Here is a 21,595-nt window from a genome sequence, read left to right as displayed (position 1 = left end):
GAATACTCCATCCACACCACCAGGATACCCACATTTAACAGCTGCCAGCCTTTAGTAGAGGTCCTGCTGTGAATAATGTTGTTGGCTTGCCTATAGAGCACATTTAAGAGAATTTCTGTAGCTTTTGTCAACTTAGTACTCTTTCAGCATATTGACACCAGAAAAATAGAAAAAGGAAATCTGAGCCACACAGCTATTTTAAAGCTGATAAGAGGACATGGCACAATAATTATCCATGACTTTTTTTTTCCCCTAGTGAGAGAAATAATGCTCCTCTAAACCCAGTAATGTTATTTCATGTTAGAAGTATTTTTATGAACTGCCCATGGGTGGTTCAGATGATCTCATGCTTTTACACATCTGTCTGACAGGAAGCAGCAAGATACACAAGCTATGTAAACTATTTTCTCTATTTTCTAATGTTTTCCTATGGTTTCTATAGAAAGCAGAGCCGTTTTGACTTTATAAGCGAGTATACAAAACAGAAAAAATATAATTAGTCTTTAAAACCTCTGACAACTTGTGCAATAGAAATGACAAGTCTTAGAATTATTTTCCTAGTCGAGAAACTGGTTTTACAACCATCTTTCTTCTCTATTGTCCATTTTTTTTCTATAACTACATATTTAAAGGCACCAAATATTCCAAGAACTCACAACTCTTCCAATTTTGTTTCTGATGAAGTTTCATGGTTAGTGACATTTTCTTTCAGTATGTCACTCTCTTCCTTCTGTCAGCGTTTCACAAAACAGCCATAAAGTATTATAACAACAATAATTTTCCTCACAAGCAGGAAAATAAACACTTTTGGGAATATGATCTCAAATCAACACAGATTCTTTAAGAGAATAGCTTTTTTTTTTAGCATCATTATATCAGTCTACTACAATGTGTGAAGCATAATTAAATCTTATGCAGCTGACTGGAGAATTGCTGCATGTGTGACTTAGAGTCTCTAGGTTAAATCAACAAAGCAGATGTTCATTTAAGAATAGTTTTAATTTTTTTCCCCCCTACTTGATCAGGGAATAATACTGCTGTCCCCTTTACATAAAAATTAAAAAAGTATGTTTCTTTACTATAACATGGGACAAGCTCTTATTAAAGATAATGATCAACTTGCAGTAAAAACTCTCAGCTTGGAATCGGGAGGGGAAAAAAAGTAATTAAAAATGACACTAAGCAATGATAGGTAGCCCATTACTTCCTGCATTATTTTTACAATTCATTTAAAGTTTGAGTTGTTGAGCAAGATTATAGAATACTATAAATTCTAGATCACCTCCAACAGAAGAACTTTAAGGGATGAAGAGAGTTATGAAGTTATTAGCTGCTAGGAAAGTTTTCCTCTAACTATTCCTGGCTTGGTCAGAAATGTGTTTGTTCTATTCACTTGCAGTATTCTTGACTACCTCATGCCAGGAACCAGACTAGTTTTAGCTGGACTAAGAGCTAAATACATACAGAAGAAAAAGCAGTACATCTTGTCTGGCACATGGATTTGTCTAAGTACATGTTGAGTAAGGCCGTGCATACGTGCAGTCCATATGCTGTTAGTAGGCTTGCATTAAACCACATTTGCTTCAGCTGTTACAGTCACGCTTTTGCGATGGAAAGCCACATTAATGTTGGATTGTATTTTATTTTTTAAAAAAATCAAAAAACAGAGCACAGAAGTCTTATTACTCATATTATACAATTCTCATCAAGAGTTACATGCTCTAATATCCCATAGACACAGACTCAATCGTATTAAGAACCACCTCATGCATTACTTGTGAGCACAAACCCTTCGAAGCAGGAACAAGTCATCTCCAACTCTATTTCCCTGGCAACCGTACTCTGAAGAGGATAACCAGTTATTCACAGTGCTGCAAAAGCTTCTGAACGTGTTTCTTTTGGCATGTGGCAAGGTTCTCTTGCATATATGCAAGGTATTTGGTATCCTGAAGGCATGCACCACCAGCTGTTCAGATTGCTAGACCTGACTCATCCCACAAGCCCAGTGTCCCGCTGAAGGAATGCAGCAGATGAAAAAAGTTGACTGAAGAAAGCAAGAGAAACACCAGTACCAGTCACTACCTAGTGATCCTCAGAAAGCCATCTGCCACTCCCCGGTTTAGAGTCATCCCACAGATTAGTGTGATTTTCACAGAGGAAGTTTTTAAGTGTTTCATGTTTCTACTTCAAACCTCTTAATGCCCAAGGAGAAGTTACTGGCTTGCCCTCTGGTACTGCTGGGGGAAGCCCAGAAGGTGTCTGCCTGCAAAAGGGGAAATCACACCCTTTGAGATTACAGCTACACAGACCACAACGGTACCACAGGGTTGTCCTTGCTCTCTGGGTGTTGCATGAAAGCAGCACTAATGAATCAGGAAGAAAAGATGTCCTGATGGAAGATAGTTGGAGTTTAAGCTCCCATAATTTCCACTCTTTTTGGCTATCTTATAACATATTCAAACAAGAGTCTTGTGATAAGCAAAAAGCTCGAGGCACATTTGCCCAAAGCACTGAACAATTGCTACTTAGCAAGTCCTCCTCTAGAAGCCATTGAGGTACAGGATCTGAGGGCATCTGGCACAGGAGTACAGCTATTGCCACCAGAGCAGATAACACTGCCTTGCATTGTCTCCTCAGTTTGGTGTAGAAATTCCTGAGGTCTTCAAAGATCTGTCCTAAAGCTCACATTGCATCTGCATTGCTGTGGGTGAAGAGTTACAATGACAGGACTCATCACCAAGTCGCTGATCTTGTGCTCCCAGTACAACTATTGACATAGCACACTTGAAGGCACAGCTGTTGAATAAAACCAGGAGGTGTTCTGTGACTAGTTACAGGATTTATTTATTTTTTAAAAAGACATCCCAACACTACTATTATTCAGCTAAGACTTCTATATGCCTTCTAGTTCGAAACCGGTTCATGGTCATCCTTCTCTAGAACTGCACTCCTTTTCACAACCCCATGCAACAAGCCAAACACAAACTTCATAATCTCAAGGATTTTAATAGCACTGGCCAATTGAGAATAAAAACAAGTAAAAATAAAGGCAAAAGTATCAAGATACATAGGAACCATTAATTCCTGCTAATTAAATGAGGTAGAAAGCTGACTAACATATGGGGCTGCATTTTTATTTTCTGAACAGCAGAGGATAAGTTTTGCAGATTCATTAAGAAAGCTGCTTTCAGTTGAAGTATAAGCAGAAAGGACGGGAAAAAAAAATAACCATCAGGTAGCTTTGAAGCTACCATTTGCTTTCTGCTTGGGCTGATACTGGATTAAGGTAATTCTGCTTAAATTCAACGTTCAGACAAGCAGCAAGCAGAATGCTCCTCTGCTGAAGATGGGTTGTATTGTGGTAACCGAGGAAAAACTTGCCCCAGGAATCTGATTAACTCAATAATTTACGTGCTGCACATGGAATGTAGGCAAGACAACCAAGAATCACAAGCGAGATTTACCAGTGGATCAGTTCATGGCTGCTAGTCCACTGCCAATGACATGATAGATGTCTGCAAAACTACCTGGCCTCCCAACAGACGCGGCTCAGACCACACCTGTGCCCGTTGATCCCAGTCAGGATCAGGGCATTACAGCTGCAGTCAGCTCTGGGTTAGGGCTCAACCCAAACCTATTAAGAGAGGAGTTCTAAGCAAATTTGACTCCACTGCCATTTAAAGCAGGCATTCAACAGGGGAAAGAGTTAACCCCAGAGGAAAATTTTAAAAAGCGAGGCCAAAGTTCCTGATCACTATCTACAACTGGACTGAAGTAAGAAGATGTTCCATTTTTTTCTCCCCCTCACATCACTTGAAACATTTAAAGTGCAATTTAGGAACATTTCTGGAAGCAAAAATTTGCAGTTTGATGGTAACTTTTCCACTTAAAAGGTTGTTTCATTATTAAAAACAGGTCAGTACCATCATCAGTAACCAAAAAATTGCTATAAAAATAGAGATTTGAAAATAGACTGAATTCACATGTACCGGGTACCATTTCTAGTGTAAAATTGCTTTTAGTTTATGAAAAATATTTTTCCTTAAAAAAGCATAGGCTTACAGTTATTATCCTTAAGAAGGTCCACATAGTTCCTTTAGTACCTACTAAACATTATACTCTAGGCTTTTTGACAGGTGGGTCCTGCAGGCTGAACTTGGGAATTTCACAAGAAGAAGCGAAAGGGATTCTTTTGGCTGACACCTTCTTCCCAATTGTTTCAATCTGAAAGAGAAAGCACATTTAGCAAGTGAGCACAGCAAAGTAGCAGAGTCATATAGGCAGAATCATGAGGAATACAAAAACTAAAGCCAGGGTGATGACTACATTTGATGAACACTAGCATAGTAGAAGCTATAAAGCAGTGTGCCCAGGGACAGTTAATGGAAGTATTAATACAGAGGCTGAAAATAAAAGTGCAAAAAGTTAAAAGAAAAGAAAAAGCCTTTCAGGGGTTCCCACTTCACATATCTAAAGAGCTGCATCCTGCAAATTTAAGCATTTGTGTGCCTTATCTTCCATAAGACTATCAGTTCAATAAAAAAGGAAAAGATATCAAGAGGGAAAGTCTATGGCCATGATAGAAGTAGTCACTGTGCTGTCACAAATTCTGTCTCTACTAGACATTTTTCAAGGCGTGCTTATACTGTTGAATGTTGATGGCAGAGTCTAACATAGCTTGGTGTTTAGGAGTATGAGTTTTCAAAGGACCAGAAAGGTACTGGAGGAAAAGCGCACTAGTGAACAGAGACTTAAGTACAGATTGATTTAAATTTAAAGCCTCTCCTGAAGAGAACAGTTTCTCCTACCCTCCCCCCCTTGCTATTCCATCATTTCACTGTGCAGAAGCAGAAGAAAAACCCCAGAAGCATCACCCAGCTGGTTACCTGGAAGCCAATGACTTGCAGCTCATTATGAAGATCATCAAGAACTCTCCTACCATCAAAGATAAATGCAGGCTTCAGCATCTTCTTGTGAATACGTTCATAATCCAGCTCCTGTAAAAAGCAATTAAAGCATACAGAATAAGTATGTAGCTTGACACTGTTTATTTTCCCTTAGTTAAGTTTAAAGATGATATTTTTACCTTAAACATGTCCCATTCAGTGCAAATTACAAGGGCATGAGCACCATCACAGGCTTCATAAGGATCTTTACTTATAGTCACCAGCCGAGACACTGTAACAGAAGGAAAATAAAGTTTTGTTCTGCACACATCTGTGGCAATCTGGTGCACTCATGGAAAGAGAGTCTTTGTCACCCTACTCAAACAAGGTGAGTTTTGGGTCACTTATCTAGAGATGTCTTATGTCATTAAATAATAACAAAGTTGCAAGCTGCTTTCGTTACATTTATATCTGGTGTCCAAAGAGAATCTGGTATTTTGATGTTTGAAATTAAGCACTCAAATTTGATTTAAACACAGTCAGGAGCATTTCTAGAACTGGAAGTTGCTATCAACTGGTCAGATGCCAACTCTCAAAGGTTGGCATCTGTACAACACCAGCACACCACAGTTGCTGTTCAATGCTCACTTCGCACTAGAAAACACATGTCACATTGCATACACTAAAGGCTGCCTTTATCATACCTGCCTCAGCAGCTGCCTAGAGGCAACCCTCCCATCATCCTCAAATTCAAGGACATGTCAAATAACACACACCTTCCTCACCACAGGTCATTTCCAGCCACTCTTCACCACTAGAAACAACCCAGGAGAAAGCTCTACAATGAATTCTGGAATTATTTACTTCTGCTTTACATGGGCAGGCAAGATAGGACTCAGCACACGAAGTTGTTCACAGAATAACACTAATCTCTCCTACTATTGGACCTTCTTTCTCTTCTTTTAAATTATGCAGAGAAAACTCTTTCATATATTCAAAGGAGTATTTGTTAAAAGAAATGATACAATAGAACAGAATTAGCCTTTGCCTATAAAGGCTAAGGGCAAAGGGAGAAGCGTTACAGTAATCTTCTGAACCACACCAATCTTCTACTTTAAGTGTAACCAGCAGCACATCACTGCCAGGGTGAAATGAATACACAGTATTTAAACAGGCCTTGCATATTTTGAGAATAGGGTGGGGCGTTTCTTCTTGTTGCAGGGTGCATGGAAACTTTACATGAGCATTCTTACCTTGGTTATCTTCCGAGACACCTGGGTGTGAGAGATCCAAGATGATTTGTTCCTTAGGTACTTTGGGATCATAGATGTGGAGCTTTGCTCCTTCATCCATTAAATACTTGCTAATGTAGATACTGGACGACTCCCTAGGGAAGAGAATTAAACAGCTGAAGAACCTGATGTTATGTTCTAAATAATGCAAATCTTCAAGTGTCATGATATGCAACGCCAGAGCCTTTATAATGGTTTTGCATTAAACGTCTTAGTGATAATCCATGCCAACAATAAATTAAAGATCTTGAGGGAGGCCAAGAAGAATAATACAAAAGAAAAATATAAAAAAAGCTTTCATCTCTTTCACTGAATCATGTAAGAAAGACAGTACGCCCCAGCACTCCTACTGACCATAAGTAACAAGGCATCACTCTCATAAGTGTGCAGTTGGGGAGAGTTTTATCATCAAGTCTGCCCTTTACAGAAAGAGGGAATTAAACATCTTTGGGGAAACAAAGCTGAAATTTTGTTTTCAAATAGCAATTTAGAGTCAGTTGAAAAAATATTTGCATTCTTTACTGTGGAGAAGAACAGACTCAAACAATTGTTCCCCGTGCAAGTTAAGGGCTAAACACAGTGAGTTATCTGTTCTAGCTTCTGAATGATTCAGGTATGTTACAGAGATCAAGAATCAGTTGCCTCACCCATTTAGGAACCACTACCCATAAAACAAAGCAGTTCATTCAAAAAGAGGTTAAGGATCCCATATTTGATCTGTTTTCATTAACAGAATTGAACTGGTTTAGCTGCACAGCTGTAACAAGAGTAGGGAATCCACATTAGCACGCTGATTTCACTGTCTTACCTGGTATCCCCAGTATCCTTTTTGAATGCAAACCCTAGAATAGCAATCTTCTTATCAGTGACAGTATTGAACAAACTGTCAATAATACGGGAAGCAAACCTTCGCCTCTGGTAATCATTCATGTCTATTACCTGAAATTATAAAAACATCGTGGTTTAAAAGTAACTGGATCCGTGTAACTGGATTCTGCTAATAATCGAAGCCAAACTAGCCATGCAAGTTTAAAAGAGACTTGAAAGAGAAAGCCAAGTATTTTTACTCAGCATCATAAATAATCCAAAGGTAAGTTTAGTTCATTTATCACCTTGAGATAGATACAATTTTAATCAGTGACTACAAATGCATTTATATACATACACACCCCATCTTGTATCAGCTAGTTCAAAGGCTAGGCTTTTTCTGGTTTGTGATGTTAAAAAAAAAAGTTACTACCTGTTCATTCTGGGCAGAAACATGGAAAACAGTTTCAGTGTTAGGAGTACCTAATGTCACATGGACATCCCATTGCCAGATGTATACTTTCCTACCTGCCTTGCTGTGAGAACACTTTAGATTTATTTTTTTTTTAAATACGCTTTAACTGATTTCAGTGCATAAAACTAGTGTGATTAAACTAGACTTGAAAGTGTCTTGGTTTTGTTATTACACAGAAGTAGGTTCATTCAGCCTGGCTGCTCTAGTGCTTTCCTCCCAGCCTGCTTCAAACTTTGATCCCCAGCCTTGGACACACGGGGCACCAGATCGCTGGTAGAACAGGGAAGGCAGGTTCCCCACCTAGTCAATGTTTACCATGAACTGACATGGAAGTGTCAGAAATCAATAGGAAAGTATAATTCAACTCAAAGCAGGAATTAACAGAAGCTTAACATAGCTGGTGGCTGATGTTATGCAACATAAGGTATAAACAATACAGAAGGATATTGGTGAGCTGGGTTTCTTTGAGGAAAGGAAATAAAAGCAGGGAGATTATTCAACAGGGAAAGGTGGTGATGGGGAACATAAGCCTAACAGGTGACAGGGCAAGAGGGATACATTTCTTTCTATATGTCTGTTGTCAAGTGAAGAAGACTTCAGTCCACTGACAGTGCCATATTCATGCTGCAGGGACTGGGTTCACAGCTGCTTATTGCCCATGTGCATTGTATGGGCACCTGAGCACTGTGGGCTGAGGTGGATGGACCTCTGCAAGCTGACAGTGCTCTGAGGAAGAAGGTGCAGGTAAGGGATCACACACACTACGTGAGCACAGCACTTTGGCTGCTGCAGGGTTAGGATACGGTAGTCTTTCTGTCTGATCTGTCCACAGCTTAAGTCATATAGAAACACTGCAAAGAACTACTCTTAAACCAGAGTAAGAGAACTTAAAAGCAATAAAAGTTTTAAACTAGTTCATTTATGTTAACATAAGCCTAAAGGGTTCACTGCTAATTAAAAAACAACCCCATACAGAGCAAGCCATAAGTGTTCCTACACATTTGGGCTGCCAAGACTTCAGCTAGGTTGCATAAGGGAAGTATCCTTATGATCTCAGAGGACAAAGAACCAAACCAATTTGTCTCTTGTCTCTTTAAAGACTAGTAGTTTTACCATTCTTCACCAGATTATCAAGTCGCTGTGGTTAGTTCCTGCAGCTCCCACTGCTCCAGGGATGGTCTGCTTTCATCTTATGCTGAGTAAACTGAAGGATGACTAAACTTCACAAGTTTGAGGAGTTATGAGTAACATCCAGCCACATTTCAGATAATTAGAAAAGAATACTTTTCACTTTTTGGAGAATAGATTCCTGCAAAGCCAGAACTAGGAGTCCAGATACACTTGTACTTTGCATTTCCTATTGCTACTTCCAAACAGCTTCCCAATCCATTTGGTTCAGACAAGTTAAATCACTCCAAATAAAGCCTATAGAGTGTACATGTGGACAATACTCAAGAGCTGAAGAAACAACACCCCATGGAAAAAAAAAAGTGAAAAGGAAACTTGTACCTGTTGCCAGTATCTGGCTACTTCAGGTAAGTTCAGTGCCTCACAAAGGTACACTAAATTCAAGACATCTTTCTGAAAACAGCTACCTCCAAACCCTGAAAAAAAGATGGTTATTTTAAAGGTGGCTTGCATTAATAAGGTACTATTCTAACCCAGTCTTTATAATCAAATAGTTTTTGGCAATCATTGACAGTCAGCATTATAGGTGTTTGTTTGTCCCCCCGTTCCCCCCCCACCCCCCTGCCCAGGATGTCACTGGTCACTGCTAACAAACGAAAACCCCTAGGGATCTTTGAGAGTCCAACACCTGGAGCTACTTCATCAGTTACAAAAGCCTTAATGTCTGCTTCAGATCTCGTTAAGTCAGTAGAAGTTTTAAACCTGCCTCAATGGATCACAAGAGTCTCTAGATAATAGGATATTTTTTATCAATAGAAGGTAGACAAGCTCCTAGGTTTGCTCACACCCCACCTAGAGATGCATACGACTATTTCTCAGAATAAGCATGCAGAGGTTAGGTTCTTCCCCTTCCCCACAGCCCCAAATGACTGTTTAATCATAGTTGAGAATCAGAAGATCACCACAGCAAAGAGAGAATTGAAATAATGAGTTGAAAGATCCTTGACTCCTAGAACTTTGCTCAGAGTTCCAGAAGCAACACATTGTAGGATGAATTATAATAACCAAATACGATTTGGAAGTGTATTTACTGTATGCTTCCACTCTTGCATGGATTTCTAAAAGAGGTTAATTTAATAAGGTTATTTTGTGTGGATTTTGTGCTTCACATTACCTAGTCTAGAACACTCTCCATCCTAGACATTTCAACAGAAAGTGTTTTTATGCTAGCACTTCACAGCAATATTTTTCTGTGCTGTAGAAGATTTTAGATTATCAGATTATGTATTTCAAAGCACTATTAGTAGACCTATTGCAGTAATAAATGGAAGCCCATTTAATAATTTAATTTAATAATAAATAAAAGGAGGAAAAAAGAGTTTCCACTTACCAACACTGGCTTTCAGAAACTTATTTCCAATTCTTTGGTCTGTTCCAATAGCTCTTGCTACTTCCTCAACATCTGCCCCCGTAGCTTCACACAGAGCACTGATTGAGTTAATGCTGCTGATTCTTTGGGCAAGGAAAGCATTAGCTGCCTGTAGATAAGAAAAAACACAGTATAGAAAATTTAATTCCTCTGGAAACCAGAGAGCCCACAGGTCAATGAGTGAGATACTAAAGTAATTCTTCCTCCAGTACTATGTAGCTGTGTTGAGCGACTAAATGGTAATAAGCAGTTTAATATATAAATGCTAATTACTGAAATCTAAGCAGAATAATTTAATATTTAACTTGCAGACTTGGAAACATTTCATGAAGGTAGCCAGTTTCTGCAGTACTGATGGCTTATTTAGTAATAACACAGCAATAAACATGAGGCAAGGATTTCATAGAAAATTGATGTTGTCTATTAGATCAGCCAAGATCATTGGAAAAGATGAATATCCTTTGACATTCACTGGGTCCTCCAAACCCTGTCTGTCTTTCCTAGCTACATCACTCAGTTTCAGTGAACTGCTTACGAGCTTCATCTCACTTGCATCCTTCACTCACTACAGAGACAAGTGCTGAGTAATACTAACCAGTTTAGAAAGTTCTGATGACCAGGTGTTGGTGGTGAGGATTTTCTCTTTGGGCACCCAGTGCTCATAAACAGCACAAAGGGCACGGACAGCTTTCTGTCCCTCTGGAGAGTCATCTCCACCAATAAGCACTCTGTCTGGGTTCTTCAGGTCCTTGATGGCTGTTCCTTCTGCGAGGAACTCTGGGTTAGACAGCACCTGCAAGCACACAGGTGAAGCACGAAATAAAGAACAGCTAAAAAGCAAAAGCCAGCACCCTTAAACCATAACTCAAAGATTATGCTTACCTGCAAATCCAGGTTAGGCTTTGTATTGGCATCAAATATCCGACGAATGCTCTCTGCAGCACGAACTGGCACTGTGCTCTTCTCTGTGACAATTTTGTAGCCATTGGAGTTTTGTACAATTCGTCTAGCACAAGCTTCAATGTATTTCAGGTCAGCAGCTCGGCCTTTTCCCATCCCATAGGTCTTTGTGGGAGTGTTAACCTAGTTACAGATACATAGGCAAAGGAGAAACGTTATAGGTCTCTCAATTTCACCTATTCAGTTGGTCCTGTGTTAGGACAGACTTTGTTTCCCTGAACCCAGTTTGGTTCTGCCCCTCAGTTACTCTAGTTGCCCTATCAGATGAACAGCTATTAGCTTTCTTAATTACCCATCTTGTCTTCCAAAGTAAGCTCACTGGCCTCTATTCAAACAAAAGCAATTCATAACAGCTCTGCAGGCTTCTAGGAAGCTTAGGCCCTATCCTGGACACAGCAATGACTTCTTTATTGCTACGGACAGCCATCTTTTGTTTCTTGTCCAATATAGGAAGTGTTAAAATTCACATTATAAGAGTCTTGCATCTAGTGAGGCAGTTAAACCCACTTTGCATTGGTTCTAAATCTAGGTGTAGAGCTGCTGAAAATCACTTTATACACAAAAGAAAATGTTTAGATTAAGACATAGGGTCTTTATTAGAAACTCAAGGAAATAGCAACAACACAAGAACTGCTGTGATTTTACAAGTCAGTGACAGGAACCCAAGTGGCCACACATGGGTTGTATTAGTGGCAATATTCCAGCCAAGTAGCATTCATTTTAGTCTTCATGAATGGAGAAAAATACTATCAGGAGAGCTCTGCACTGAGGTGCCCAACAAAGAGAGGATCTCAAGAAAAGAGGACTTTAGTAACAAGTCTCAGCTGTGGCTTACCAAGATGAATAGAAGCCAGTCCTTCTGGACTCTGCATTGGGTACAACCTTCTCTACTAGGAGAGGTCACACTGCTTAATGTTTGACTGGATCTGCTTCTTAGAGGTGTCAACAGCTTAAAAATATTAGGGCCTCCTAAAGGATATTAAGGAAAATTCCTGCCAGCTCCTACCATTAATACACAGCTTCTAGAAGTAAGTCACCTTTGTAACCAGTCCTCAGCATATGATTTTGCATCCCAGTCTCAGAATCATATCGAACTCCCATGGCCTTCAGTACACTACAGTGACAGATCTGCACTAAATCCTGCTCTAGGGCCCCAAATACTTAACCAAGCTAAACATCAGCATTATCATTTTGACTTAAGGCCTGTTGGCCTGCCAAGTGTTCTGCTGGCTACAAGAAACCAAGTGCAAGATAAAGATAAAATAAAAAGCTTACTGCTCTTCCCCACAGCGTGCAGAAAGACAAGGAGAAATCTGTGACAGTGACATGACTAAATGAACCCATATGATAAAACAAAGGCCTCTTCCCAACATAAAAAAGCAACATATAAGATACAAACATACACAACCCCCTAAACTTACAGAAATAAATACAAGGTCAGCTTCTCTAATGGCATCATCAATACTGGTAGAAAAGAAGAGATTTTTTCCTCGGCAGGACTCTACCACTTCTTTTAACCCTGGCTGAAAAAAGCAGAAAAAAGAACAGTTCAGGTTAATGCAGTACATTAGTCTTTTGGGGCATACAGAACAGTAGAATTACATGCCCAAACAGGCAGCATATAATTTCAGATAGAGACTTTTCTGCTCAGTGTGGCATATTTTCAGTCTGTCAAATGTAAAGCAAAGCTTATGTAGCTTTATACAAGGGCAAAAATAAATAAACCCTTTTCTTAGTCAAGACACTCAAAACAGTCTCAGATTTCAGCCACACTGAGTTGCTATTTACACAACAGGTTTTAGGCTCCAGTTATTCACATGCTTAGCTCTACTGCCATGAACAACAATTAACATCACTCTACAGGTTCTTTAAGTAGATTCAAGAACAAAGTCTTACAATATTCCCAAGGCTGCAGGGAATAAAAAAGCATTTGCAACTCTCCTTGTCCCTCAGCTACACATTCCATGATCTCCCAAACAAGTAAACTCAGATCTAATAAACTGATTCACTATTTAAAAACAAACAAACAAAGAAAAACCCACAGAATCAATTTACACTAAGTTAACAACCTCAAATCCAATGAAAGAGGCAACAGATTGACAAAAGGAGTTGTCCTTCTCTCCTGTGTCTACCACACATTTGTACCAGATTACCAGACTAAATGCTAAATTTATCCAGGAACCACACCTGCAGTGTGGAAGAATCATGGGCACAATCTGATGAGATTCTTTCCAGATACACAGACAGTGCTAGAACACTTTTCCTTCCCTCAACACCTCCACTCAGGCAAGGGGAGCAGGTCATGTGTACGCGAACAAGCCTCTGTACTAGGATGGACTATAGAGTGTTTTAGTTTAGATATGTTTATCATAGATAAGAGAAGCCTTTATATTCTGTTTGATAATAAAGTCACACGCACTGTAACCTGGCAATCAAGTCCCTAACTTGTGAGATGCCTATCATGACATGAGGTATTTGAATAAGTGCCAGGAAGGCAAAGGTTCACTGTAGGGAGAGAGAGGAAAATGAAGTAGAAGCTTTCTTATGCAAGGCATTTTTGCTGTCTCACTTTATACCAGATATCTCACTGAAAAGGAAAAGAAAGGTCAACATAGGCAGAATAACCCATCAAATATTTCATCTATAGCTTTATTAGGATGTAAATAGAGAGGTAGCTCATAGGGAGTGAAAGAATTTCATTGTACCTTCTGACACTGGGAAGAAAAAAAAATGAAATAAAAAATACAAAAACCTCTGTGTGCAATGACTCAAATTTACAACTGTCTGAACTAGTTCTTGGCAGTTTTTATACATTCTTTGTAAGGAAAGGACAGTGCCAGGAAACAGATGTTGTGCTGTTTAGTTTTTTTCTTGTGTGTGCTTTTAGCTTTAAAAAAAAAAAAGCCAAGATTATTTTTACTTAAACTCTAAGTGTTGTAGTCTACGTGTTAATACCAAATGAAGTACTTCCTTTTGTAATCTTTTTTCAAGTCTTGCCTGCTAATCTGAGCATTACACACATTTTCCTTTGAATATGCTTGACAAAGGAAGTCTGCTCATCTCTGCGTAGTCACACTATTATTTTTTTTACTACTTTTACAAACTAAGTGTTACAGCACAGACAGGATTCAGAAGACTTCTAATAGCCAGAAGAAGCAGTAACTGCTAGTAACAGCACCTTGTCATTAGGAGCCAAATGAGATAAGTTTTCATTCCCACATAAGAATGGAACCTGAACCTAGAACAATTATATCTCATGAAACAAAGAAGAAGAGAGAAGAATGAAGGGCAGAAATCCTTTTGAGCATTAGGGAAGTACTTACTACACTTTCAAATTAAAGGCCTTCTGTAATAAAGGAAAAAACAGTATGATGCTTTTAGAAATCATTTTAATATGTCCTAAGATCCCTAGGCTAAACTGGAGGTTTATAGTATAAGTAAGACAGGAACATGACCATCCTCATCTAACAACATGGTTAAGATGGGCAGCACAGGCTGGATTTTGGCAGCATTCAGAACAGAACAAGCTTATCACCCACTATTACACATTAATGTTGTGCAATAACACAGCAGATATCTATAACTGAGTAAGAGCACTACGTTATGGTTAAATAGATCGCAGGAGAAAGTCAGCATGATTTAGCACAACTCACTAGGAAAACAGTGATGTTTGTCATTACTAGGCCATCGGTAGATAACGCTTAAGTACCCTCCCACACCAGATACCGAATTCTTGTTTCCAAAATCTGACTGAATGAGCGGCTGTTCCAGAACGCTCATTTTGAAGGCCGTCATTGTGCTACTCTGAGCGAGCTTCAGAGGTGGGCCACGAGGAAGTGCCATGCGGTGGAAGGGAAGCAGACGCAGGGCTGGCTGGAAGGAGAGATGCCAGGGAGATGCCTTTACCTCGTAAATGGGGAGCGTGTCCGAATTCCAGGCGTTGATCCTGGCCTCGTTGACGTCCACGACGGTGACGGTGATGTTGGGGCACATCTGGGCGATCACGCTGCAGGTTGGCCCCCCGACGTAGCCGGCTCCGATGCAGCAGATCTTCTTGATTTCGAACATGATTGCTCTGGCAAGAAGGGGAGAGGAAAGGCGAGAAGCGGGGAGTCAGGAAGCCTCAAAGCATCCCTGCTCCGCCGCCGGGCTGCCACAAAGAAGCGCGTCCGTGCAGCTGGATCCTAAATGCGAGGCACAATTAATAGGCAAAGCTTCCAGATCCTGAGCGCCCAGGAGGCGTTTTTGGAGGCCACCCCGCAGCACAAACACCCCCCTTCAGCCGGGGAAGGGCCGGGGGCGGGGAGGGAGGGAAAGGGAAGGGGAAAGGAAGGGGAGAGGCGCCTCGGCCGCGGCCTCCGCAGCCCGGGGAGGGAGCCAGGCCGGCAGCCGCGGCACTTACAGCCTGCAGGCAGCGGGGCTGAGGCGATGGATGCTCGGCGAGCTCAACGCGACGCTCCGCTGCCAGCCGGGCGGCGGCTATTTAAAGGGCCGCCGCGGGGCTGAGGCGGCCGCTTCATGCCGTGGAAGCCGAGCGAGGCCCGGCCCCGGTTCCTCCCTTCCCGCGGGGCCGGGGCGGAGCAGATCGGAGCGGAGCGGAGCGGGGCCCGCCCGCCTCCTCCCTCCTCCCGCCCTCCTCTGGCCCCGCCGGCGAATGGGCTCCGGACACCTCAGGCGCCGAGCCCGCCCCGCCCCGCCCTGAGGGGCCGCAGGGCCCCCGGGCCCGCATGGGGTCTCCGCGGCCGTCCCCCGCTGTGAGGGGGCTGCGGGCAGCTCCGAGCCCCCCCCGGGCTCCGCTCGGCTCGGGGCGATGGGAGGGGGTGGCGCCGGGGTCGCCTCTTGTGCCGCCTCAGGGGGTTGTGAGGGAAGGGCTGCGTTTTGGTGGCCAAATATGAGGGTGAAGCGTGTTTGGTCCTTCGTCTGTGCTTACCAGGAAACGAAATTAGAAGCACAGAATCATTAAAGTTGGAAAAGAGCTCCAAGATCGTCTGGTCCAGCCACCCCCCAACACCACTGTCACCCATAAAACCATGTCCCAAGCACCGCGTCCAACCTTCCCTTGAATGCCCTCAGGGACCGTGACTTCGCCACCTCCCTGGGAAACCCCTTTCCAAATAAATTCATCATTCCTTCTCCCTCCTGTACTACAGGGCCCTCTGAGCAAAGAAGTGTTGTTACAAGCGTGGACAGCTAACAATAAAAACCCAGTGTTTAAAGTCCCACAGTAAGGCACTACAATGAGCTTGCACTTTCTTGCTCTCATGATCTGGGCACTGCCCAAGGATCCGGTGCCCGTCTGTATCAAAGTTCTTGGATATGACTCTTGCCTTTTGTATAAATGCTGTGTGTTTCTGTTATACTTTGTCTGACCTTGGGACTGGAAAGATTGTGAAAAATCTCCTGCCTCCTTCCCCAGTCACTTAGAAGATTACTTTTGTGTGACAACTGCAATACTGTAGCCTTCGTGCTTTTAAGAGATCACTGTTTCTGTGTCAAATGTTTCCAGATTAGATGGGTAATACATGTAAATCCTAGCTGACAGTGTTGATAAGTACTGCCTTGTTCTCATATGGCATTTTCACCCATAGATGTTCAAGTATGTTTAAAACAGATTGGATTCAGTATTTCTGTTTTATATTTTACTGTGTTACTATTTTACTCTGAAAAAAGATCTGCTCTTTCCCTAGAAGACTCTGTGCTTACCTAAGTGAGAACATATCCTAACTCACTGGTCCTTTAGAAATAGTACCACAAAATGTGTGTGTTTTGACTGAAAGAACCTACTCAAGCTCTAGTCCCAGTGCAGGATCCTGGTAGGGTCAGTGTGGTTAGCCAAACAGCTCCCTGACGAGGCTGTAGGGTTCCCTGTGTTTATCCTGAAGCGAAGACAAGTAATGCCTTGTCTCACTGCTAATTTGCACAGATGTCTCAACTTTGAACACATCCTTTTTTCTGGGGAAGACCAATCCTAGGCTAAGCAAATTAAACCACAGTGAGTTCTCACTCCTGAGTCAGTTCAACAGCCCTATCTATACCATCATCTTCAAAACCCCTGCCTATCTATCTCTTGGAATAGCTAAAATAGCTGTATTAGAATAGCTAAAAATGCATGAATTTGTACTAGACCAGACTTCATCTGGTCTCTGCACATTCAGCATGCAGTCCTTGGAGCAAGTCATGGAGCCCAGACTTTTTTCTTAGCAAAGGGCCTTCTTGATAGACTACATTGTCACACTGCCTGCTGATGACATGCATCTTGAAATTTCTTTGGCAAGACTACACAGTCCTTACAAAGTCCCTAGGAAGGGGACTGCTTTTGTTGTTTCCCCCTGTAACCTCTACTCTAGTGGTTAGGGCACTGCTGGGAAGGGGAAAACACAGGGCTTGAAGTCACTGGAATGAAAGTAACAATGTCTTGTTACTGAATGATCTAACTGCTAAATTACTGTTGTTTTTTTTGTCTCTCTCTTTTTTTTTTTTTTTTTTAATTTTAATTTATTTATTTTTTGTTCAGGCAGACCCATCATTTACAAGTATATAGAATGTTTTACAACAATGCACAGAGGCAATAAAGCTTCCGTAATGCTTTGGGGCATACCTTTGAACCTTCTGAAGCTTGCTGCTTGGGAAACACAGCCCCGGGCTACAGGCAAAACAGATGAGGCCGGTTTGCTTCTGGCCACATTTTAAAATAAGTGTGAATTCTGCTCTGTCTCTTTTTTTTTTTTTTTTTTTTTTTTTTTGTGTGTGTGTTTTGTTTTGTTTTTTTTTGAAGGCTATATGCAAGTTGTGAGTCTTTTTGCAGTGCAGAGGTAAAAACTCAAATAACATGAGGGATGGTGTTTCAGGTATATGTTTTTCTTTAGCCTGACAAATTCTGATTCAAGACAGATGTCTTCTAATAGTGAAATAAATAAGTACTGACACAGTTCAGAGATTGTCCATCTCTGAAAAGCTTTTCTAAAATACATTTTCTAGTGAAAAAAAAAATAAATAAAAATGAATTAATTAATGTAAATCCTGTGGTTTGTGCTATACAGGATGTCAAAACAGATGTTCACAGTAGCCCAGTCTGGCTTTGTAATTTAAGATTTTAATATGTATATTATGCAGGTTTTAAACTAAAATACTCCCTTAGCTAACTGCTGAAAAGATATCTTGGTGGGTCATCCATTCAGTTAAACAACAGCATCAGTGAAGGATTGTCACTATCCTAAATAAGTTTCCTGCAAACTGAGTCAAAGCTTTCCCCATAGTGTTCATCCTTTCATCTTTTTTTTTTTTTTTTTTTCCTTTTATTTAAGTTCCTGTGTGGTATTTTGGAATCAAAAATTGAGAAATCTTACTGATAAGACTGCTGAGTCACTGTTCATTCATTCAGGATTTTACATTTTAAAGACTGACATTTGCACAATAATTTAGCTGTAACTAATCTACACTTATGACAGCACTGCTCATGTACACATGATCACCTTTTCAGATCCTGATATTAACAGCCTGCACTGCACTTCATGGAAGCACCCACTTCCAAGAGAGTTTGGTGACTACCATGAGTCATACGTACATGCTTGAGGACAACAGGCATTTTTAGAGGTATTTGGAAGTCTTAGAATACAGATACACATCAGACAGAATAACCTAGTCAATAACCTAGTGGTAGGGGATGGACTCCAAAAGGTATATAAAAAGAAAAGATACTCAAGTTTTAATAATATATCTCCCTATGTACCTAAAGGCACATCTCTGTGTGCTCAGCTCTGCCTCAATCTAATCAGGCCTGATTCAGATCAGTTTCCTATCTCATAGCTAAACTTGACCTGGTCAGTGGTAATGTCCTTTTAATATAACAGCTTAGCAGCCAGAGCATGTACCCGTGGCATGAGATCTGGTTCTGTGTTATCTTCCTGTGAAAAATGGTGGGGTGGGCTCAAGGCCACGTCTCCGCCCCTGCAGAAGCCGTGGAGCTAATGGTGATGGGGATGCCAGAGCTGGGCGGAGGGGCCACTCGTCACCTCTCATACACAAACTGTTCCATGACACGAGAGAGAAATCATGACTTATGAAGGATTTGTGTGATGAGGGGAGGGGAAGGTATAAAAAAAAAAAAAAAGCATACGAGTTCATGATTGTGTAATCTCCTGGTCAGCACCCTGATGTTGGAGGTGAAAGGAAAGGCAAGCAAGGAGCCTCGGATATGAAAGGAGTTTTGTGTCTTCTATAGTGAGTGTCTAATGTCAAATTAATTCCCTGCCAGTTTTAGCCGATCATTAACTAAAGGCAGCTGTGTTTGTGCAACCAGTGTGTGACACTGACATCTGACACAGATTCAACAAACACCATTGTCTATAAAGCCTTGCTTTAGCTTCTCGCACAGCCCGGCCAGGAGGACATCCCCCATGCAACACAGAAATCTGAGCTATTGGGCAGCAGTCCCAGAGCGAGGGACAAGAGCACCCAGAAGACTTGCCCACAGACCTGTTGGATCAGCATCTGAATCCATGCTTTGTGTTTCACAACGCCGAGAGGAAGGAAGGAGACGCAGCTAAATAGATTACACAGGGGCGTGTGGGACTGGGCATGTGCGCTCCTCTGGAAAAGGAGCGCAGCTGCGTGACGAAAACCATACGGCAGTTCTGGATACTGGCGAGGAGGACGTGCAGCTGGGTGCCAGCGCTCCCACGTGTGTTTGGAGCCAACCATAACAGCTCCTGGCACAGAGGCAGAGCCACGAGTCACGATGAGACAGAGGAACTCATTTTCTGCCTGGCACGCCACGGCCTACGCACTCGTCTCACCTCTGCCTCTGCTGCTCACCAGAGCATTGACTCTGCTCTTGGGTCTGACCTTTTAAAAGCTCAAACTGTTTATGAATAATCTGATATGGTGCACAACCATCACCCCCAAACTGCAGTTATTGAAAAATTTGTCCCCAGATGCAGTGTGTTTGGGGTCAGGGTCAGCATGCCTTTGCCTACAGAGCATAGGACATCTGGACAGCTGGACTCGCAGACAATACTGCAGCATAAATAAAACCACAAACCCATGCAGGATTAAAATAACCTTTAAAAATCAAAGACCACCCTGAAACCTGATGAGAATGTCCTTTCAAACGCTATGCTTTTATTTATTGCCTGACGAAGTTTTGTTTTCCAGTATATGACCTTCCTCTAATTAGATTATTTAAATCTCTTTGTATACACAGAAATTATTCACACTTCCTCCCAGGCATGATTACAGTTGAAGGCCTTATCTATTGTTTAGTAAATACCTCTTTTTTTTTTTTTTTTTTTTTCTGATGTTCTTCTGAAAACCACAAACATTATAGCAGACATCAAAGCTCTTCCTTCAGAAACAGGGCTGTGGGCAGCAGAATTGCCATTATGAATATGGAGCATAATAATCTCCCAACAGGAGGGAGATTTCAGGCATAACAACCGTTTCAATAAGACAATAAGGAAGTTTTAAATGCTAAAAGTAGTGCAATGGACATAAGAAGTCAGATAGGGAACTGCTTTTCATCATAGCCCCACTGGAAATCATATTGTAGCATTACTTCTTTGAAGGATTTTCCTTAGTCAAGTTCTCCCATTGCCTTAACAATTTTCACATAAAATAGGTAAAGGTTTGATCCACTGTTTTAGAAAAGCTAAAAGCAAATTTGGCTTAATCTCTTTCTCCTACATACTGAAGCCCCAAAGAACAAATCAGCCAGGGGGGTGTCAGATATAAGATACGCTTGTGATTTAATTTGCAAGCTATTATCTCTTCAAGGGGGCAAATTTCATTTGAAAATGAAATGGAAATGACTAGGAAGGCAAGGAATAACTAGGAATTCTGAAAAAAAAGTAGATTTTTTACTCACCACCCCCACCACAATAAAAAACTCAGATTTTTATGTGTTACACAGAGTAACACATAGTTACATACAAATTACACTTGGTAGTGTCCAGTCCTGTGAGGGTTTCTGTGGTTCATTTCCTTGCCAGTCATCTGGCAAGTCTATCATTTATCATTTCATCTGCAAGTTCTGCTCTTAACCGAGGTCCTGTATGTTTTCTGATTTTATTTTATTTTATTTTATTTTATTTTATTTTATTTTACTTATTACATTGAACCACTGGCTGTGACCTTTGAAATGATATGGAGTGTTTTTTTGTTTGTTTTTCTTTTTCATCAACCCGCTCATATCTTCTCTTAGATTTTAAGGATATTTTTTCAGAAGAAATATTAGAAGAAATTTTTTAAAAAATCAAGATTATTAAAGCAGCTATAAGTCTGAAAACTGCATTATTCCTCTGTTTCATCATTTATAGCTTGGAGGACATAACACAACCTGTAAGTGCAAAATCCTTTTTTTTATTTTTAAGCTTGCTACTTTTCATCTCTGACTAGAAATTATTGCTGTATTTCCAATTAACATTGTGTAAGATATAAATTTCTATACAAGCAAGAATAATGAAACCTTTAAAAAGTTGTGTGTGTATATATATATATATACATATACATATATATGTTGCATTAATATTTATTGCCATGCATTGAAGTACATGTCTTTCAGATGCCCTCTTTGACCAACACTCTTATCTGTGGACGTTAAAAATGCAATGTGGAAGCCAGA

General features: G+C 40.9%; 1 protein-coding gene across 1 annotated transcript; it reads right to left on the bottom strand.

Moving 5' to 3' along the window:
* Positions 1-1,734: 1,734 nt before the first annotated feature.
* UGDH (UDP-glucose 6-dehydrogenase) lies at positions 1,735-15,522 on the bottom strand. The gene is made up of 12 exons (XM_084285709.1): positions 15,380-15,522; positions 14,884-15,052; positions 12,399-12,500; positions 10,900-11,100; positions 10,613-10,810; positions 9,979-10,126; positions 8,970-9,064; positions 6,987-7,117; positions 6,140-6,273; positions 5,087-5,178; positions 4,887-4,997; positions 1,735-4,224 (listed from the first exon to the last, which is right to left on the bottom strand). The coding sequence occupies exons 2-12, from the start codon at positions 15,043-15,045 to the stop codon at positions 4,114-4,116; spliced, it is 1,485 nt and encodes a 494-aa protein (XP_084141835.1). The 5' UTR covers positions 15,046-15,052; positions 15,380-15,522; the 3' UTR covers positions 1,735-4,113.
* Positions 15,523-21,595: the final 6,073 nt, after the last annotated feature.

The sequence above is a fragment of the Netta rufina genome (assembly GCF_964035555.1).
Source record: "Netta rufina genome assembly, chromosome: 4".
NCBI classification, from domain to species: Eukaryota; Metazoa; Chordata; class Aves; order Anseriformes; family Anatidae; genus Netta; species Netta rufina.
The sequence above is the reverse complement of the archived record's forward strand: the minus strand, read 5'-3'. Positions and strand labels throughout refer to the sequence as shown.